General features: G+C 37.2%; 1 protein-coding gene across 1 annotated transcript in view; it reads left to right on the top strand.

Moving 5' to 3' along the window:
- Positions 1-21,275, top strand: part of stum (mechanosensory transduction mediator stumble) — a 393,699-nt gene that overhangs the window by 211,698 nt on the left and 160,726 nt on the right. The window contains exon 2 of the mRNA XM_083112065.1: positions 1,594-2,041. Coding sequence (XP_082968191.1) covers positions 1,594-2,041 — 448 coding nt within the window. The remainder of the gene's footprint in view (positions 1-1,593; positions 2,042-21,275) is intronic.

Genomic DNA, 21,275 nt, shown 5'->3' with positions numbered 1-21,275 from the left:
GTCTTTCATTTTTTTATTATTCCACTTCTTTCTTTTGGCCATTTTGTTTCTTAGCACCGCTATCAATTTTTCCCTCATTACTACTTTTACCAGGTAGTGGTTGGTCGCTATCACAGTTGGGTCCTCTGCAGCTTCTCACATCAATAACTGATGAGGCATGACGTGCATTAACCAGTATATGATCAATCTGGCTTATAGTTCCGTTAGGTGCCTTCCATGTTTCTAAGTGAATTATTTTATGTTCGAAACAGGTACTTGTTAGTATCATGTTGTTTAATGCTCAGATAGGAAAGGACGAGAATCAACAAGGGGTTGCAGGACGGCATACTCTCCACGCAGAAAACAATGAGAATGGGAACCTTCTTTGCCAGTTTGCTGTCAGGAACAACATGATTATAACTGGTCAAATTATAGTTTTTATTTAATCCTTCAGAGATTTACTATTTTATTTCTAATTTCTCTCTCTCTTCTTGTCTAAAGGAAAAAAAAAACAGTTTCGGGCACAGACTTTAAAGCTATCAAAGTGGCAACGTTCGATCAAAATCTGTGCGCAAAACAGGTCAGTGAGATTTGTGCGCAATTCTGGATCTAAAGTGTGCGCAATTCGTTTGTGGCGGTAAATAGGTGACTACGAACGACTTCACATTATCTAAGAAATTATAATATGGTTTAATTTTATACTTGCTTGAATGCCAGTAATATCAGAAATGGGGCATTCAAGCGATACGTATGTGACATTTTCACATAAATTGTAAAGTTCTAGACATGAGATTGGATTAAAATATTCATAATGAACTAATGTCATAGAGTTATGAAGTACTTTTAGGGGTCTGTTAACGAATGAGTGTATGATGACATAGGCTGAATGCATGAAAAGTATTAACGAAAATGTGTGTAACTCTTTAAAAATGTAGCAAACTTTGACTTCGTTTGTCTGTGAAGGATATAGGCAAAAGTTGCTAATAATTTTTGTTGGTGAAATATGCAAATTATGTACATTCATGAACGTTTCAACCTTAATGCAATTAAAAACAATAATAATAATAATTGATTGATTTATTTTGTTATTTGCATGGAGTAGGACGGAATATCCAAAATAGGGTCTTTAAAAATATTGTATTGAAAATGTTTTCAAAGGGTATATCTCCCTATTTGCTCAGCAGTGTACTACGGTGTACAGAAGGTACGGTTGTTAGGGGTCCAGGAATGTTAAAAAAAATCAATTCCGCTCCAGGAGAGAAAATCAGCAAGCGTAAATGGGTTCTCGATTGTAATGACCTTCTTGATCTGTAAAGTATTTCAATTCGGTCCAGGAACCTTTTATACGGATGAATTTAAATGCGGTCCAAATTCCGTAATGAAATGAAACAATACTTAACTTGGACCGAATTTAAATTGTGCGAGAAAAACGTTTTCGGTCCTGTTGCGGAATCCAATAGAATTTATAGATTCCTGAACCTTTAACCACCATGACAGAAAATATCAGTCTCACGGGCAATTTCGCATTGGAATTTCATTGCAAATTGTAATCAGTCGATACGAGCCAGTCTACCTGCTAGGTATTGGAGTTTAATGTGATTCTTTGCTTTGCAGGTTGGTCAACCAGTCTACACAGGGCAGCAGCACCGAAGACAGCGGTTCGAGCGCGAACAAAGGCCGCTGCGCCAGATTCTGCGACAAAGCCTGCTGCAGGCCCTTCTGGAAGAAGATCTGCAAGAAGTCGCGGAAGGACAAAGGTGGAATCGGCAAGCCGCGGGAGAAGAAGGACAAGAACTGCCTCCGCTGGCTCTGCCGGACTATATTCTGCTGCGGATGCGGCAAGGGCTGCTGCAAGTCCGACGGCAGCAACAAGTCCAGCAGCAGCGACAGCGCGGGTAGTTGTAAAGAGTCCCTCATGGGATGCCTCAAGTGTTCATGCTGCAGGTGCTGCTGTTGTCGGAAGAAGAACGGCGGGGATACGGTCAACAAAGCCAGAAAGAAAAGCAATGTTGGGTCCATACCGTCGTACGCCAAGAGACAGAGTAGGGGAAACGCTGCTGAGGTATGTACCTTTGTATCTTCTAAGGGTTTTTGAGCGATGTACCCGTTGGAATGTTACACAAGCCTTTGTGCATTTCTACATTATATTAGAGCTGAGCCGATACCACTTTGAACCGATACTGATACTCTTACCGATTCTCACCGATACTTGATAATGGCAATAACTAATTTGTTCAAAATATTGATCACTATTGCTGTGTTAATATTCTTCTCCAAGAATATGCATCAATTTACCAAGAAATTTGCTTTTGAATATTCAAGAATTACATCAGAATATTAAAATAGATGTATGTATTCACAATATACAGTTTTTCGTGCACAATTGGTGCACAATAAAAATAAAGTTTAAATTTTGCATAATTTCCAGGATAATTAGACTCCACGAAAGTTTCGCGCGGCATTTGTGCGGACCCCATGTAAGACTGACACTTCCTCTTGTACAAATGTTTATTGTTCTTTCCTAATTACCTTTCTCGTTGTACAAATGTTTATCTTTAATAATCTTAATCTCTGTTATTTATTTTGTGATTCTTGTGGTAATTAATATTTAGACCTATCACAGATAGTGTCAGGATAGTGACTGACCTTTATGAACATATCTTGTATGAGCTGTTGCCATTGGAATTACGATTGTGTTTTGTCTTGACTTTTAGTTCGAGCTTTGGAGTTTTAAAAAAATGGTCAAGTTGAATTATAAGAAGCTGTTATTTCTTTGAGTGAAATGGATTTTATGTTAGGCACATAATTATTTATTTTGCAAAGAGGTATACTTCTTTTCTCTTAGTGAAAACTTGACTTTGATTTTTATTTGACGAACGAACAGAGATATTACCCTGAGAGGCAATACGTGAATGCTACGAATCTTCATGTGATCATTTTTATTGTGTTTTAGTTATATAATCATGTTCTTTTGACTGAAGGAACGGGTCAAGACCAATATGCCGGAAAAGTATCGGATTACTTTCCGATACCGATATCACTAGTGTTGGCTGATACCGATACATCGGCATCGGTATTGGCTCAGTCCTACTTAATATCAATGTTTAACAAACTAAACATGTGCCGAGAGGGCAGGGTTGACAAAACTTGTGTTTTTTTAAAGAAACAAAACAAACAGTCTTTTTGTTTTAAACATGTTTTAAATGTTTTAAACAGTGTTATAATCAAGAACAAAAATATGTTTTACACAAATAAAACGTTTTAAACACAATGCAAACAATACTTATTTTTTGAGAATAATGCTTACTAAGGAATCTGTTAATTATCCAAGGAAGGACTGTGTTCCTAGTTATCAAGTAAACAGTTGACTAACTTCTTAAAATACCTATTTATGTTAGTCTTAAATCTCGCGTGTTTAAATGTGGCCCATGGGTATTCATTTTCTGCCACTGAACAGATTTCTGCGCACAGTGAACAAAATGACACGGAGATGTATGAAAATACAAAGTTACAAAACACTAAAATAACCGCAGACTACCAAATATCAAGAATGATGTGTTTTATACAAGTCTAGAAATTTTTTTAGAACACCGTGTTTTAAAAATGTGTAAAGAAACCTTGAAACAAGTTGTGTTAAACACTTTTGTTTTAAACATGCCATCCCTTCGAGAGGGTTGAGCTGGAGGCTCAGACACTGAAATATCTTCGAAACAGTAGTACAGCTTAACCAAGATAAGAAGATTGTCCTCGGCAACCTCGCGAACTAAAGTGTACTGTAATTTGTTTTCTCATCTCGCTTCTCCTCTCGTGCCTTTTTGCCGCAGGAACATGGGGACAATGCAAGCAGCTGATTGCATTGCCCACGCTCCATCCGCTCTTTTACTGTTGAAAATTCTACTACAGTGCCACAGAAAAATTCTTATCTTGATCAAATTATACTGAAATTAGAGCTTAAAACAAAATGAAGTTTCATTCCCCACTCCCTTTACATTACAATAGTTACATTCGAATGTTTTTAATTTCTTGCCTACAGATGGGGTAGATTTGTGACGAAAACAACTAACTACACTGTTTTGCGAAAAAAAAGCTTTTGAACTTTAAATGCAAATCGAATAATGAGAATATATCTCTTGAAGAAAACAACCAACTCTCATTTAAACTAACATTTGATTTGCGAGTGAAAGAACGTGTCATGACAGATACTCACGATACTCACATTATTTTTTTTTTTTAAATCATTAGGGGTGTGCGAAATCCAGAAATTTCGAATAGTGGAAGTTTTGTTCAGTCGGATAGGATATTTCTAGTAAATGGTAAATTTGATTTCAGAAATGTGTAATCAATCATTTCAAGAAGAAATGGTATGCAGAATCCGAAATTTTTATTTGCATGCACGTGCATGCTAGGAACTGTCTGTCCTGAAATAATAACAAATACGTCTGCATAACAATACGTCCCCTCTAACAAATATGTTCACATGCCAAACGGTTAAGATAACGTGGGAGACGTTTATAAAGCGTTTTCATGATATTGGTGACAACTACTTGCTACAAAAATGACCGGAGACAATCACCTTGGTACGCGAGACAAGTCAAGTCAATGGCGGATTAATGACTTCTCGATGTGGATAGGGAATGACTCTCGATTTTAGTTCTTCCGAGAGATTCATACATAATTTACTGCTAGTTCGGGAGAGGGAGGTTTCGTAATTGATATGCATTGCGTAAGATATGCATTTGGACATCAAAGGGAACAATTCACTCTTTTGTTACTAAACTATTCAGTGTTGATTTCAAATGTCGTCTGCAGAGGGATTCCGCTTCATGTTCTCCTTAAGTCACTCACTACTAAAGCTGAAATCTGAATTCATTGAAACAGAAGCAATTTTCAAGGGAAATAAATGCAGATTTACTCTAAACAATCCGCTATAATTCGCTTTCAGAAAAGGTCCGAAAGAACATAAATAACCCGTAGCGCAAGGGCTCGTAAGGGCCAGGGCCTACTTACCGACTTCCGGTTCCACTCCCACCCATCGAAATATTTTATCTTCTGTTAATTAGTTCCAATGCACTAAACATGAATCTCTAAAAACGCATTAATGTATGGATATTTCAAGTACTTACCAATTCATGCTTGCAGAGATTTGCTTTCTTCACGTACATGTTGAACTACGTTGTTTCCTGAAAGATCAAAATTTATAATGTGAATTTAATTAGTAACTTTGTAAAATGACTGACTATATATATATATATATATATATATATATATATATATATATATATATATATATATATATATATATATATATATATATATATATATGCAACATCACCTTGGTTTCCAATTTTTTGAAAGTGGAATACATATGTTAATTTTTCAATACACTGGTAGACTTGGAACGTTTCTTCTCATACAAACAAGTTGTAGCATTTATGGAATGAATACCGGAGCAGATTTCGAGACAGAAACATAAAATTTTATTAACTATATCTTCTGGATCTTAAAACTCGCACTTTTGTGTAAAAATATCGCACACACAAACATGCATGATTTGAATTCTTATTGCGACTGCTAGGAAACAATTGTTAGTTTTTTAACAAATTGAATATTCCTAACATTCAGTTCTAACCACATACTACGTATATCAATATATTTTCATATTCTCGTTACAATACCTTAATTCGTAGAAAAGATATATTCATTTTTCTACTTCCTACCTGATGTAGCTACCTGTTGTTACATTTGGGAACACTTCCAATGTTCTGCTTATGATCGAAGAAAAATCACACAACACTTTTCTCTACTGTAAAGATAACTGCTGAATATTTTAGGTTGATCATGTGATAGCATAATTAAATTATTATTGTTGTTGAGGTTATGTTTCAGAATGACAATGCCATTGGACTGTTCGGTTAAATATTGTGATTGTTATCCCAATTAGATCGTTATTATGGACGGGCTACCGATAACTTGCGAAGATATTTTCAGTGGCTTGTGAATGGTTGGGTACGTTACACTGATTGTACTGGCAGGGAACTTCGTCTTGAAGAAAACATGCATAGGCAGTTGACACTTCGGAAAATATTTGAAAAATATTATTATAATAATCCTCCTATACACACTAGAATGATTAGCAGTTTGACTTGCGTTCCAACTAAACCACGACATTGAAGATCACTGACCAGTGTTACCACATGGAGGGAAATTTCCCTTTTTGAAGGGAAATTCGATGGAAAATGCCAAAATTTCAGGGAAATTTGTAGACATCGGACTCAGCATTTGTTCAGGTTATAATAGATGTCAGTTTCATATCTATAAATATTATCTGTTACTTCTTATTTGAGTATAAGCCTAATATCTGTTTATATTGATATTTTTTTCAATTTACGTCTTTTTCTACACCTTCGGTTAATGACGACGACGAGGATGAATGATGAACGTATGAAATGGGTGATGGAACAAAGACAACTGTACAATCATGCTTGACCAGAGTTCGAATCTGGACATCTGGCCCGGTAGCAAGAAGGTCGACTATAAGCATGTATATGATGATGAATTTGTTTAACATTTTTCACATGTAAGAACATGAAAAAACGAAAGCACTCTTGTTATTATTATTATTAATAATACTACTACTACCTATTGTTATTACTTGTATTATTATTAGTCGTATTATTACTATTTTTGTTCTATGATTTTGTTAGATGAAGGGAAAAATTGGGCAAAAAGGAAAATTTTGCCACTTGTAAAGGGAAATTGTACCCTCAGATTATGGCAACACTGTCACTGGCGCTCTAACTAAACCTTGACATTGACGATCACTCGCACCCTAACTAAAACTTGACATTGACTATCATACGCGTCTCAACAAAACTCTGACACTGAAGATCACTCGCGTGCCAATAACAATAACTAATTTTAGTGTACCAATCAGCCAAGCTGTAAACAAATACCCTTCCATGTCTGTCCGCCCATAAAATATCAACATCTCATTACTGGTAGCCATAAGAATAAACTTTAATGGATTGTTAAACGTACCAAAAAGCTTAAAACAGAACTCACAACGTGTCTGGCTATGAGAGACAATAATTAACATATGAAGTGTTTGTTGATATCTGAGAAACTAGAAGAACTAAGACTTTATAAAGTTATGGAGTTTGTAAATTAAAATGAAGGTGGCTTTTTATAGAAAACTGCCATATCCATCTACGTATGGAAAATAATAATTTTATTCAGTCCACCCTTGGTAGCTCGACACATATTTTTAAGTTTGGGAAGTTGCTCCATCTATTAGGGAGTCTGGCGATCTCTGATCTATCTCAACATTCAGTTAATGCTTGCTGTTGGCCTCGATTATCACGGGAACTTTATTACCATTAGCATTAATCGATAGCTCAATATGTCTGCTCGTGACTTTTAAAAAGGAGGCTTCACATGTGTATTTACCTTTCATATTGAATGTATTTCCTTTTATGATTTAGTAGAATGCTGCGAGCATATTAGATATTGTAGTATATACTAAACTAGAATACATAGGGCATTCCCACGTTGCTGTTCTGATCAAGTTTTTCACTTATATTTAAACATTTACTATTTAAATATTATAAACTTGAAAAAATTCAATATTGAAGCGACTGTACTTACACGAACACACTTTATTCAAATAGTAAACTAATCTCTGGAGTAACGTGAACATGCCAACAATGCGTTTAAAACTAGTAAATCCAGATTAAAATGTTAGCGAAAAACAAAATATGTGTTTGGTATGACAAACAATACTAAATTTAGATGTTGAAAGAAAATTTAAGTAAGTTTTGCACTTTCGATGAAAATTACATGAATTGCAGGTCTACTCGTCACAGATGAAACTTTTCAAACTTAAGTACAAAATATAACATCGTTATATTTTAACATTGTAGGTAAATTTATTTTGTACCATGGTACCAGGCACTTCGACATTATTTTTCGCTTTCATGAAGTTCATTCTGAGTTCATTTTCCGAGGATCTGGGACATGTTTAGTACACGTTGCTAAGCATCGTTCTTGTTAATAGATCGCATATCCATGGTTACCATGGCAGCTGTAGTCGCATTAGTATTGTTTGTGTATAAGTTACGAGTTTTCCAAGAATGAACGTACTCTCAGCCCACCACCAGGAAGTGGAAATAGATTTTTGTAATCATTTCCACCCTTGCATAAATCTCGACGAAAGACGAGTGTTCAGTTTCTGTCACTATAAACTTAGCGAAGTGAATATGGAAATAAAATGATATTTTTATACAAATATTATCTTTTCATTTTCCTCAGAACAAAGTTTAAACTTTTTAAATTTTGTTACGAAAAGTGATTCAAGTTTCAATTATATCCAGGCGTGACCTCTTGCGTTAGGATAGAAAGATAACACATTCAGGAGATGGGAAAAGGGTACGAATTGACTGAAGTCAGAACAGTAGGACTACAAAAACTTCTTAATTTTTTTAATTTCGTTTTGTAATTTCATTCTTCTCCTTCAGTGCCTCTCTTAACACGATATAAAACTGCTATTTTGTTTAATATTGAGTATTACTACATCGTCTACGTATCGTCAACTCGCTACGCGTTATGAAACAAAATTTAAAACTTTTGATTAACCTGTTCCCACTAGTTTTATAGAATGCATATTGGGAAATCCAGTGAAAAACATAAATAATTTAGTTAGGTAGTTAAACTCTTTTAAATAACATAACTGTAATTGAAATTCGTATTTCGCTTCTCGTGCTTTAATGTAAACTATTTCACAGTAATTTCTTGTAATAAAACCACTAAGGATGTATTATGTCTATGATTATATTGTTTATAACATTTTGGTCAGAAGAACATAGTAATAATAAGTAATTATTATAGGTTATGTTAGGTTGTTCTCATGCATATTGCATTGCTGAAGTTACAAAACAAAACACTGTTGTAACTAACAACATAGTAGGTTTTACTGATAGTTGGAAACGCGATACAATTGAAGCTAGTGTTGACTAATGTAAGACAGTGGCGGGGATTAGGGAGCGTGAGAGGGCAGTCGCCCCCTCACTTTTGCTACTTTTCGCCCCGCACTATGTCCTCTTAATGCTAAGCCTTGTCTACCAAGAATAAGTAAATTGTCCTTGCCCCCCGAGTAGTGGTACTCAACCGCCGCTACTACTAAGGACTAGTTCTGACTAAGCATGACGAATTTTATCAAAAGATATCCGACAATGTAGTTTTTCAATAGTGAAAGCCAAATTTCACTCCAAATATTCATTAAAACTGTTGTAACAAGTTAACTAGTTGAAATTAGTTGTAACAGGAGGTAGACAAAACTAAAAATAATTCAGGCGTCAGCCTCTTATTTCATGAGCCAGCAAAGTTATTATTATTATTACTATTATTATTATTATTATTTTGCAAATACGGGCTAAGAAAGCCATGACTCCAACTAAAATAAAGTTACACAACTTGAAATGTGATCATAAAACATTTAATTTATTAATTAATAACAGATTGGATTAGTTAAAAGTAATTAATTCTTGCTATGCAATGGCCTTCCTAAAGAAGTCCCTACCCATAGCAGCATGAATAACTATGCAATACATTCTAATACATGGACAATCCCACTATATCGCTACAGATTTCAAAATTCGGCTACCAACTGTGCAAAAATTTATAATCGAATGCTTATTTTGATTTAATGATACGGATAACACAGAAACATTGAAAAACACACACATATATTTTTACAAAAACATAATTGAAATTTCATAAGCGAACCCATCGTGAAGAAATTGGGGAGCTACGAATGAGTACCATAACCCGATTATGGAAACCTAAAACAGCGGCTGGGGGTTCGTCGTGCTGACCACACGTCACCCCGTAACTGGCTGCATGATCTTCCACCTCTACTGAGGCACGTAGAAGTGAGGCCGGATGTCCTCACGGGCTGTTGTTGCCCCAGCTGTTATTATTTATTTACTCGAAATATTTAAGTAAATAAATAAATATTTTAGAACTAAATTTAATAATTCAGGCAAGGGGTCCCGGGTTCGATACCCGGTGGAGGCACAGCACAGTGGTTCGGATCCCACTTTAAACCGTAGGTCTAGTCCCGATTAGCCTTAATGTGCATAAAGTGGACTTAAAACACCAAATCAATCAATCTGTCAAAAATTCAGGCGTCTTGCGAAATTTTTCAGTTCCCATGCCGACGTATTTTTCTACCCCTGATTTAACTACTTTAACGGTAACGTACGCATTACACGCACAATAATGAGGAGATTGAATATACTCGGTGCACACTGATCCCCTAGGCACTTATTCAAATTGGTTTAACGAGAAGGAAGGAAGGAGAGGAAAGTCGAAAAGCAATTGTTCGGGCATGTTCTTCAGGCGTTAGGCATCTTCAAAGAGATGGAAAGTTAGCAGAACATTGAGGAAAGGCGTGCGGGGGAGGGAGATTTAGTTTCCTCTTCCTCCTTTTCAAAGCACGAAGTTCCAGTAACGAACTTTCCACTTTAAGTTATGATTTCCTCTCCGCCACATGTTTGCAGTCTGAGCAGTTTCCACGAAAAAAATCTTATGCTTTCAACTTCAACAATTTACTTCTAATTGCAAGGTAATTAGATCTTTCCCCATTTCTTCGCTGCGTTTCGAGTCAAAATTGCCTCAAGAACAATAAACGCGTTACTTGGAACTTTAAAGTTTCTGCCCACCAACTCCCACACTTGGAGAAGCAGTGATTTCCAAAAAGCTCCGAAGATCTCTGATCATCAAAGGCCTTCACGGTAAGTAAAAAAAGGAAGATTGACAAGTGAATTGAAGCCAATCCCAGGAATTAGCAATCGGTTCATTTGCCCTCCAAAAGGATGTTGGCTAAACCGGATTCCAAAGACGTCAGAGAACTGCTGGAATAAGCTGCGGAGGAGGATTCAGAAAGAGATGTAAGAGAAGTTCGGGAACCGTAAAAAATGTATCAAGGAACAAAAGATAGTTGCTTTCACTTCGCTCTTCTGCAACTTTTGGCCAATCGCGACGATGAGATAAATGGTGAGAAGATGAGATAAATGAAGGGAAAATCACAAACACAAATGGACAGTACAGAATACAAATACCACAGAGACTAGTCCGCAAAATGCAGTCCAGAGCGTGCTACGTACAAGGGAGTTTGACAATTGGGTGTTTTCGGAAAATGTCACCCCTTGTACTTGTAAGGGTGGGGCATTTTCGACTACCTATTTTATAATGAAGACAGAGGATTTGCTGATTACATTTACTTTTATTTTTCATTTCTAGAACAAACTTTGCACCTTTGGATTACAGAAAATGTATACATGAACAATGTGCACACAATTATTTCTTGAAAATAACACATTTCAAATTACGTCCCTGGCAGGCAACCCATTGTGCAAGATGGTCTTGAAAGCTACGCATGACCAAGGTAGATAGAGATTAGGTAAAGCCATCCGAAGATTGCCGATCTTGCACGAATGCGTGACGTCACCAGAGAGGGAGTGAGCTCGGCTGAAGCAGACGGCCCCTAGCATTTATATGGGAGATTCAGAGAGCGGAAGTATATTATTACTTTTAGGAGGGCGAAAATATTAATTGTCATCCTCCAAGATGGTAATGAGGCATCATTTTAATGATTAGTAACATAATTGAAAACGCGCTACTTTTATATTCCTGAAACTTTCTGGCCTATGCGCTACAAAGAAAGTTGCGTGTTCTCCTTTAGAATTTCGTCATTTTACAAATCGTAATATAATTTTAACAAAAACGTGGCATGCTAAAGAAGAATTAAAGAGTTTAAAAAAATAATTGATTAATAGACTTAGTTTATTTTACTTCGCTTATCTGTCACATATGGCTAATCGCAAAGATGAGGATGCGTGATGAAATTGATGGAAGGAAAGTAGACCCATGCCCGGGCGGGGATTCGAACCTGGGGACCCTTGGCATCGTAAAGCGTTGTGCTAACCACTTCGTCACGGAAGTCAACATTACAAGGAAATAAACAGAAAATGACAATCATATGGCATCTATGTTTTAATATGCGAAAAGCATTTGCGAGGAGGTTATTGAAGTAACAAATAATTATTACTAGACCTTGTGATGAAAATTATTAATATATTTGAAATATCGAGAGTTGACCTTGCAGTCTCTAAATGTACTTTTAGGGTTACGCAAAACCTTTACTCAAAATTGCTAGTGTAAATTTATAAGCTATTAAAATTTAAAACTTATTCCTGTTCGTAAAAAGAAACTGCCAAGTCAAATTAATATTTCGTATAAATACATATATGTTTCTTTCATGAGGTCAGGACAGTATTTGGAGGGGACGGTGGCTTGGGAAGGCTATAGCCCCGGATCTCGATCTGCAAAGGGGCTTCCAGTGGGGAAACATCGTCCAGAAGAAGGGGCGAAATTATCCTTTTTAAATGCTCAAGAATACAAAAATATAAGTGGACATTTGACAAGCTTAGTCTAAAACTTACAACTGAAATCGTACGTGTGTGTGGGGTGGGGGGCTATGTGAGGTAACACAGTGGAATATGATTCACAATACTAAAATTAAAATACATATGTGGAACAATAGAAATCAAAATATGTTGTAGCTAGTGACGGCGCAATAGAAAAGATGGAGAGGTAAATCAAAATCATATTTTCCCGGGGCAATCATGTTTATTATTCCGTTACATGCGACACAAAAATGCATATTTGGGCTAAAAGAGCATTCATTCATTTATTTATTTTTGTCGTTATATTTGGGGCAGATAATAGAGAGAGAGAGAAATTCTCCTGCCCCCCCCCCCTTGTAGTGTGGTCACTGCCTGTAGCTATGCTGGAGAAGAATGCACCAATTAATACGCTATTAAATAAAACAGATACTTTTAAAACTTTTAATCAAATTATTTGTGAACTACGATTTAAATTTAAAGAGAGCACATACCCGTTTAATTTAATTTGGATGAGTTAACTTTTGAAGCCTGCCATTTCCGAACCTTCTTCCGGTGTAACTGCACTGCCCTTTGAGCCCTTAGCTGTTGCGTTCAGGTGGAGGAACGAGCAGAATACTAATTAAAACAAATATGTGACAATATATATATAAAAAAAACAACGTGTTGAAGCTATTGACGGCGCCAAACAAAAGACGGAAGAGAAACGTGGAGAGTGCAGTGATATTTTACGGGAAGCAGTCACGTTTATTACACCCTTACATTTACATACAATATTAAAGTGTTCTGCTTTTAGATTTCGCACAATACCTTTTTCACAAAACATGGGCAATCCAGCATTTTTTTATAACAATCTTGTCTTTTCGTTTACTTACGCAATTACCGACTGGAAAGGCTGTGATATTTTAGATTTCTTCCGTTAGTTTTCTGATAATAGTTTTCACAGCTTTCCATAGCATTTAGGCATGCATTCAGTTGACAAGAACAAAATAATCTTATTTCAAAACATAGAGCAAAAATAAATCCAACGCGCTTAAGTTAAAACTCCCTTACATTGGAAGCCTGGAGAGAACAAAACAGGGGTTCCTTCGTAACACGATTTCTTGAAAACCATTTTACACATTAGAATCAACTTGGTGATAAATTGATTAGAAATGATGAATCTTAACAGTAAAAGTTGTAACTTTTCCCCTGCTACTATATTTTAGAAGATATTCGTTGTCAAATATCTCAATATTTGCATAAGGAACCAGCCTTTTCCGTGCCGAGCTTCTCGACGATGACGTAATGCATCCACGGACAACTGCGCATGCGATCTGCGCCGCCGAACGAGCACCCCCTGACGCATGACCCATGTTCTCTGGTGTTCTGACTATTCTTTTTCTCCCATGCGATTTATTTCGAACACTTCCAACTTCACGCCATTGTTTCCACCATTCATTGATTGTTTTCCTGTTGGAAACTCGTATACGGCATTGTTGATCACCATTCTCCCTGCGGAATGCACGATGCATCGCTACAATTGACTTCGTCATCACTTACTACTCCACACAAAACACACGTTGCTGTAGAGGCCAACGCTCCATTGCTACTGAAATCCAAAGTCCCAGTGTACATGAGGCAGGAAGAAACCGCCCTCCCAATGCATTTGTTTTGCAGTGTTGCCAACCTTAAACTGTGTAGTCGAAAATGCTCCACCCTGTATAAAAGTAGCAGGAATAAAGATCCTGTAGAAATAAATTGTTACGCCTCCACATAATTCAGTAATACGACGTATAAAATGTTTAAATTAAATACAATGCTTTTCTCATATTATGACATCAATGCTGTTATCCCATTTAATGGTTATTGAATAACCTTTAAGTTTCTTTCCGGTTGCCTGAAGTAATCACTTGTTCTTCCAATGCCAATTACGGCAACATCATCGCCATACCCTACATAAAAAAACTTACAACGCGAAGTAACTCCATTCCCGCGCCAGCAAACAATATAGCAATGCAAACATAGTCATAATTCCCTAGAACGACTGAGACAAACCAAGCCACAAGACCTCGTGATACCACAGCAGCAGAAAGGACAACATTCGTTAAGAGACAATGTAGGATATAATTTCCTCAAGATAGTGAACTAACATATCAATTGATGTTTCGGAACATATATAATAGAACCAGAATTTTGCACTTTTGGCTCGAAATCGCTAATAGGCGGTGTGAGCCAATGAAAAAACGACGACGATAATGCCAGAAGATAGTAGTTGTTCATTGGGATGATGTAATTTTTAGAGGTAAATATTGTTGTTTCCAAATTAATATTTCCTCTTGAGAGTGAATTACATTCAACCAACATCAGTTTGAGGAGCTGTTTGCGATATTTCATCCAATGCCTTAAGGTTTTTCCGGAGTTCCGACATTTGCGACACTAAGGCAAAAACTGTTTTTTTTTTCCGTCATAAGCGACACTGCTTGGATTTTCCCCTACGATTTCTAATTTGTTTACCAGAATTAGCAACATTTGCGTACGTGCAGCAGCAAACAATTACAAAACAGATCCAGACGTGAGGCTGTGTATAAGAATGTGTTCAGCTCTGGCTTACCTCCCTGTGGCTGACGTCGATGATGGATGGCTGTGTGTGATGGAAGATGCGCCAAACCACGACACATTGAGAAAATTTTTGGATTATTTCGTTGAACAGTGGATGGACAACTCTGTTTTCGACATTTCCATGTGGAACTGCAGTCGAGGGATGGAACCATACAGTTAATGTATTGACGGAAAAGTCAAGTCCTAACGTGTACCAATTAGTGAAGACTTTAGGATTAGAAACTGTGTACAACAACTACTTATGTGAGAGGAGAACCTTGAATCTTAAAGGGAAACGTAGACGACGTCAGTACATTACATTAGATGAGGGAATACAAAGAGCGTTTGCCGACTATGAAATGCATAGAGATCTTACGCGCTTTCTGAGGAGAATGGCGTACGTTCAGAAATTAGAATGAAAATAGTAAGATGTTGGTTCAACTACAAGAGAAACGACGCATTCTACATTTCTACATTTCTACATTGACAAGGGATTGCAGTCTGCTCCTATACTGACAAGGGATCTAAACAATCCGTCATTGACAAAGGATAAATACATCCAGCATTTAAACACCCAGCTTCCATGATGCCAGTGTGAAGGAAAACTAATAAAGGTTTTCAAAAACACACCAGCTTCAATGATGCTGCCAGTCCTAAGCCTGGATAAAGTGTGAAGGGAAGCTATTTACACTTTGTGTCGCATATGACGGTGTCGCAACTGTCATGGAATATATTTTCCATACAGTGTCGCATATGACGGCAGAAATGCTGGTGTCGCATACGACGGTGTCGCAAAAGTCGTGGATTCGGTTTTTCCTATGTCTAAGAAGGTCTCAGAGTAGGCTGATAATTTCTTCTTGTTCTCCGCGAAAGAAGTGATGGTAAGTTTTTAAAGTGATAAAAACCGGTCAACATAACAAAATACAAGGAGAGGAAAAAGTAATGTAGGAGTACACAAAGATAAAGATTACAATGTTATCTATATAATATGGATGCGCAAACAGTAGAATAAATAAAAAGCAGAATAACGAAAAACGTTGAATGATGCTCTACAGGATCAAATATAGAGAAATTAATAATACAAATTACAACTGTAAATAACAATAGAAAGAATAATAAAATCAGAAAGATTACATCAATACAGGAAATGTAGCATTACAGGTATTTCGTCTCTTTGATATTTTTGTTTCGACACTTAAGAAAATTTGTTCCAAATTAGGGAATCATAAAAAGGTCCCTAAGGTACATATGCAGTACTTATTTTTTTCATTTTTCGAAGATTGTCTGCCTTCTTAGACTAATAGCGACGTTGAAGAAGAATGACGATTAGACAAACTTGATGACGGGACACTCTGGCCATGACTTGAAGCTAAATTTCTTTCCATTTTGTATTTTACGTCGTTTTTCTATCTCTTGGACTGGTCGTGACGTTAAGAATGAACTGATGAACAATGATGATGGGTGAACGCAATGATACATCTGTGCCTTACCCAGAGGTACCCTGGGACCTCTTGCTTCGTAGATAGTTCCACCGACTATTTCGATGGGACTCGAACCTGAAACCTTTGGCGCTGAGAACGTGTGTTGTCCACTCACAGTCACTCTACCGAATGTCCTTTCATCAATTTCACGTAAGTATCGTTTCATTGGAAACAAAAACTGTGTAAAAACACAAGAAACTAGATGGAGGTTTTGTTTCAAATCCATTTGATGCACAGAGAGGCTAATCGAGACTGGTCCTTCAGTTTAAAGTGTGATCTGAACCTGAAGCCTCTTGATTACAAGGTGACAACATTACCATTACGCTATCGAAGAGGCTCACGCACAGGCCCGTAGCCAGGCCCTGGAACTGCCATCAGCCCCCCCCCCCCTGGCATTGAGGTCACCCCCCTTGACATTAGGTAAAACTAATTTGTGTAATTTGTTTGCAGTGAAGAGTGAAAATATAAACAGCAGAAATTATTTTGCTCATAACTTTGTTGAAAGATAAATTAACAGAGCATGAACAGCAGCTATTATATTCGTTCATCTTATTTAAAAGATGAAGTGTAAGTAGCGGCAAGTATTTAGGAGATTCTCTACTCTAGACTTCAGAAAGTTCCTTCACAGGGGAGCTTCTTCATCTGTACCTTCGTTGCCCCTGTTGCGACCTCCCAGTAATACAGAAATCGGTGACTTTGATGTCATTATGCAAATTCCCTACGCATCTGCGACAAAGGTCAACAGCTCCCAAGTTTTGAGAACGAAGGGGAGTTTTATTGTTTCGGCTGGGGGGCGGGATGTAAGCTAGGCACTATGATTGAATATTATACATTTTTTCTTGTGTGATATAAATATCTGTATCATCAAACGTAGTATGGAGTGTGCAGTAAGGGATGATTTCAGCCAATTAACACTTCAAGCGATAATATAAAAGATATAGAAAAATGTAGTATTTGTGTGATATTTCAAAACTTTATGTAACTTAATGACCCCCCTCCCCAACATAATTTACATTCATTTAATACTGTTAAACTTTTCAAAAATGGACTTCGTTTACAAAGCACCCATGAGCCCCCCCTGGAGATCAATTCTAGCTACGGGCCTGCTCACACAAGCAAGTAGTATACGGCAGGGTAGGCTGTAATATTTCACGTTTCATTGCAAGCTCGTAAATTATAAATTTGTATCTATTGTGCTAACTTTACGTCGCGTTAATGAATCCTTAGGTTATTACAATAATAAGTTATGATTTTCTTTTGTTATTTAGCGTCGCTTTTCTTCCGCTAATCGCGACAATGGTATGAATTATGATATGATGAAATTGATGAAGGGACACTCACAAATAACACTCATGCTCAGGCCGCGATTGGAACCCGGAACCCCTGGTTAACCAGTCGCCACGGAGGTAGGAAATTACGACAGTACGAATAAATGATAATTAGATGGTGACTGAACAAAGCGAAAGGAACATGTATGTCCATCCCTGAAGTCGAATAACCAATATAGTACATTCGATTCCGAAATGATATCCCACATAAGTGGGAACGGAGTCTATAAATAGCACACACACTAGTTTAAACTGATTGGATACCAAGATGAAGGAATGAGAATCAGCGAGGGACATTTCCCCACGACTACCGAAGGGGGAAATTGCATCGCACACAGAATCTATCAGGATCAACAAGATGCCATTTACTACACTTTGAAGACCGGAAATTGGAGGCAATTTTGCTAAGCGTGGGATCAAACGGACACTTAGAAAACAGCCTCCTCTACCAAACAGGTGTTATTAACGATCTCCACGAGACCAGATTGGTTTTCATTGTAACTTCCAGAAAGACCACCGGAGTGTTTTTCCCTTCTCAACTTCGATCGTTAAAACTTAACTCGCTGCCTTGGAGAAAAAAAAACCTCCGTATTATTAGAAGGGGGGTGCAGAGGGAGGGAAAATTCAAGCTTGTTTAATTTCGCTCGGAAAAGGGAAGAAGTTTATGAAGAACATTTTTTGGCCTCCTGCAGTGTCAGTTGATGTAAGCTTGATATGTTTCTCTTTCCCGGGGAAGAAAGAGAAGATGGGGAACAGGCAATCTTCCCGGGCTCCCTCCTCAGACAAACAGAAATGAAAAGTGCATCTATAAAAAATGAACCTGGAAGGATCAAATTTTCCCTCCAAATACTTCTCCGTCCTTCCTCTGGGGAATTTTCACTGCCGCCGGATATTTTCCCTTCATTTTCCACCGCCCGTCTTGAAAAGCAGTCAAGCTAGCTTGCGAAGTGTACCGGCTGGAAAACATCAATAACGGGGGAACGTACCCCCAACACCCACTCCTCCCCCTTAGGCTTGGTCGCTGAGGAACATAAAATTTGTCTCGCAGCGGAATAACAAAAGAAGTAAGTTGGGAATTTCACTGTTTTAGGGACCCCTCCCGTGTCAAAACACTTAGCGACGTCATCGCCAGCGGACAAAGAGGAGTGACTGAGACTTCCGTTGGTGCTGGAGATGGATTCTGCAGGGCTGAGGAGAATGCTCTAGTGTAGAGGGTATTCTTTCTCTTCACCGAGAGCATCGAATTTATAAATTTCCTCCTGCATCTCTCTTGGGTTGCCCTCCAATGCACTCTCAATTTGTGACGGTTCAAAGAAAGAGTTCTTCTAGCTGAATCGTGAAACAATATTGAATCATTCATCATGACCAGAGCTGTTGCAATATGGAAGAGGCATTCCACGCGAAAATGCCCCTGAACCTCAAATTTTTAAAATAAATTCAATGCTGTAACTTTATCATATCTTCTGAGTAATTCAAGTATTATTTATTTCGTCTTCTTTTACATGGCCTTTTCTTCCACTTGACCATGTTTACAAAAACTTTTGACTGTAGAATATTGAAATATTGAAAAAGAAAGAAAGAAAAAATATATAAAAATTACAGAGGAATAAAAAATAAAAACAAAAGATACATATAAGAATTAAAATCTAACCTATAGATACGGCCACACACACACACTCACACATACATATTCTTGCCCTTACACATACACACATGTACACATACTCACGTAAAAGCAGATACATAACATTACACTTACTTAAACACAATCCAAAACGGTATACTCTGACGATAATTCATCTTAACTATTACGTTAAATCATATTTGTGGCTTACGATCTTCTATCATTCTTGAACCCGCCACTTTATTTAGGAAGTCAAACATTTAATTTTCATTATATCATATGTTTATTTATTTGAAAAATCCTGAATACAGAAAAATCCATTTTACATCAGGATATCAACTGGAAAATAACTAAACAAAATACTAAGATGGATGCATACACACACACATGCATATATATAACAACAATAATAACAACTAGGGAAAAGAACATTATTTACTCTTCAGCTGCTTTGTGCACGCCGTTCTGTAAGTCTGTTTTCATAAATGGAAGCCCGGAGCATCTTTTAATGAGTTGTAAATGGTTTGTAGCCTGTAGAGAAGTGATCTATGTTCTAAATATAGCCTTGAAGATTTAATGTAAAATAAGTTGTTGCATTTGCTGTTGGAAAATTGGAATTCTGATATTGAGAAGTGGCAAGAGCTCGCTGGTAAAAAGTTATCCATTAATGATTCTGAAGAGAAGTGTTAAATCTGAGAGTTGACGGCGAAGAGAAAGGGCATGAATTTGTAGAGTGGATAGAATTTCGTGTTTGGAGAAGTTTGCAAGGGTTGGACATCTGTGTTTGACTATTCTGGCGTTAAAAAACTTACAACTTTGTCTGTTTTCTTTATATTGCTTTCACATGCCATTGACTAAATACAGGAACCATATTCAAGGGTAGGAACAACATACATTGTAAAGTAGGTTTTGAGGGCAGAAACGTGTGTTACGTCTGTAAATCTGTAGATTAGTCCAAGTGTTTTCATTGCTTTCGAAAGTTATGTAGTCTATGTGATGGTTGAAAGTAAGTTTGGTATCAAAAATGACACCAAGATCCTTGTTCTGTCGTACGAACGGAATAATCTGGTTGCATAATTTGTAGGACGGCGCTGTGATATTGGATTTTAGGGTAAACTTCATGACAACAGATTTTTCCGGATTTAATTTGAGATTCCAGTCTTGACACCAGCGTTCAATGTGTTTGAGATTGTTTTGGATATAACACGTGTCATGAAGTGAGATAATGTTTCGAAATAATTTGCAGTCATCAGCATACAATAATATTGAACATTCGGAAGAAATATATTCGTCAATGTCATCCATGAAAAGAGTGAAACACAGGGGCCCTAGAGAACTTCCTTGAGGCACACCGGAAACTACATTAAGCCACGACGAAGAGCAACCAGATATGATAACCTTTTGGTTTCTATTCTGCAAGTAAGATGAAAGTAGTTTGATAAGAGCTCCGTAAATATTGAATCTATTTGATAATTTGTGGATGAGTTGCGTGTGAGAGATAGAGTCAAAGGCTTTGGAAAAGTCTAAGTATACAACATCCATGTCTTGCTTGGCATTCAGGCAGTTAACCGCTTTGGTAAGCAAGCAAGCAAGGTTTGTGTCACAGGAAGCATGAGGTAGAAAACCGTGTTGAGTGGGAGAGAGGAACGGAGAAACATGTGCAAGAATACGATTAGAGATGATTTTTTCGGCTAGCAGAGCGAGTACAGGAAGTAAGGAAATCGGGCGATAGGAAGTAACATGAGTTTTGTTTCCGTGTTTGAGGATAGGAACTATATTTGCTTGCTGCCATGCACGAGGAAACACACCTTCGGAAAAAAAC

The sequence above is a fragment of the Lepisma saccharinum genome, chromosome 25 (genome assembly GCF_977018435.1).
Source record: "Lepisma saccharinum chromosome 25, izLepSacc3.1, whole genome shotgun sequence".
NCBI lineage: Eukaryota > Metazoa > Arthropoda > Insecta > Zygentoma > Lepismatidae > Lepisma > Lepisma saccharinum.
The sequence above is the reverse complement of the archived record's forward strand: the minus strand, read 5'-3'. Positions and strand labels throughout refer to the sequence as shown.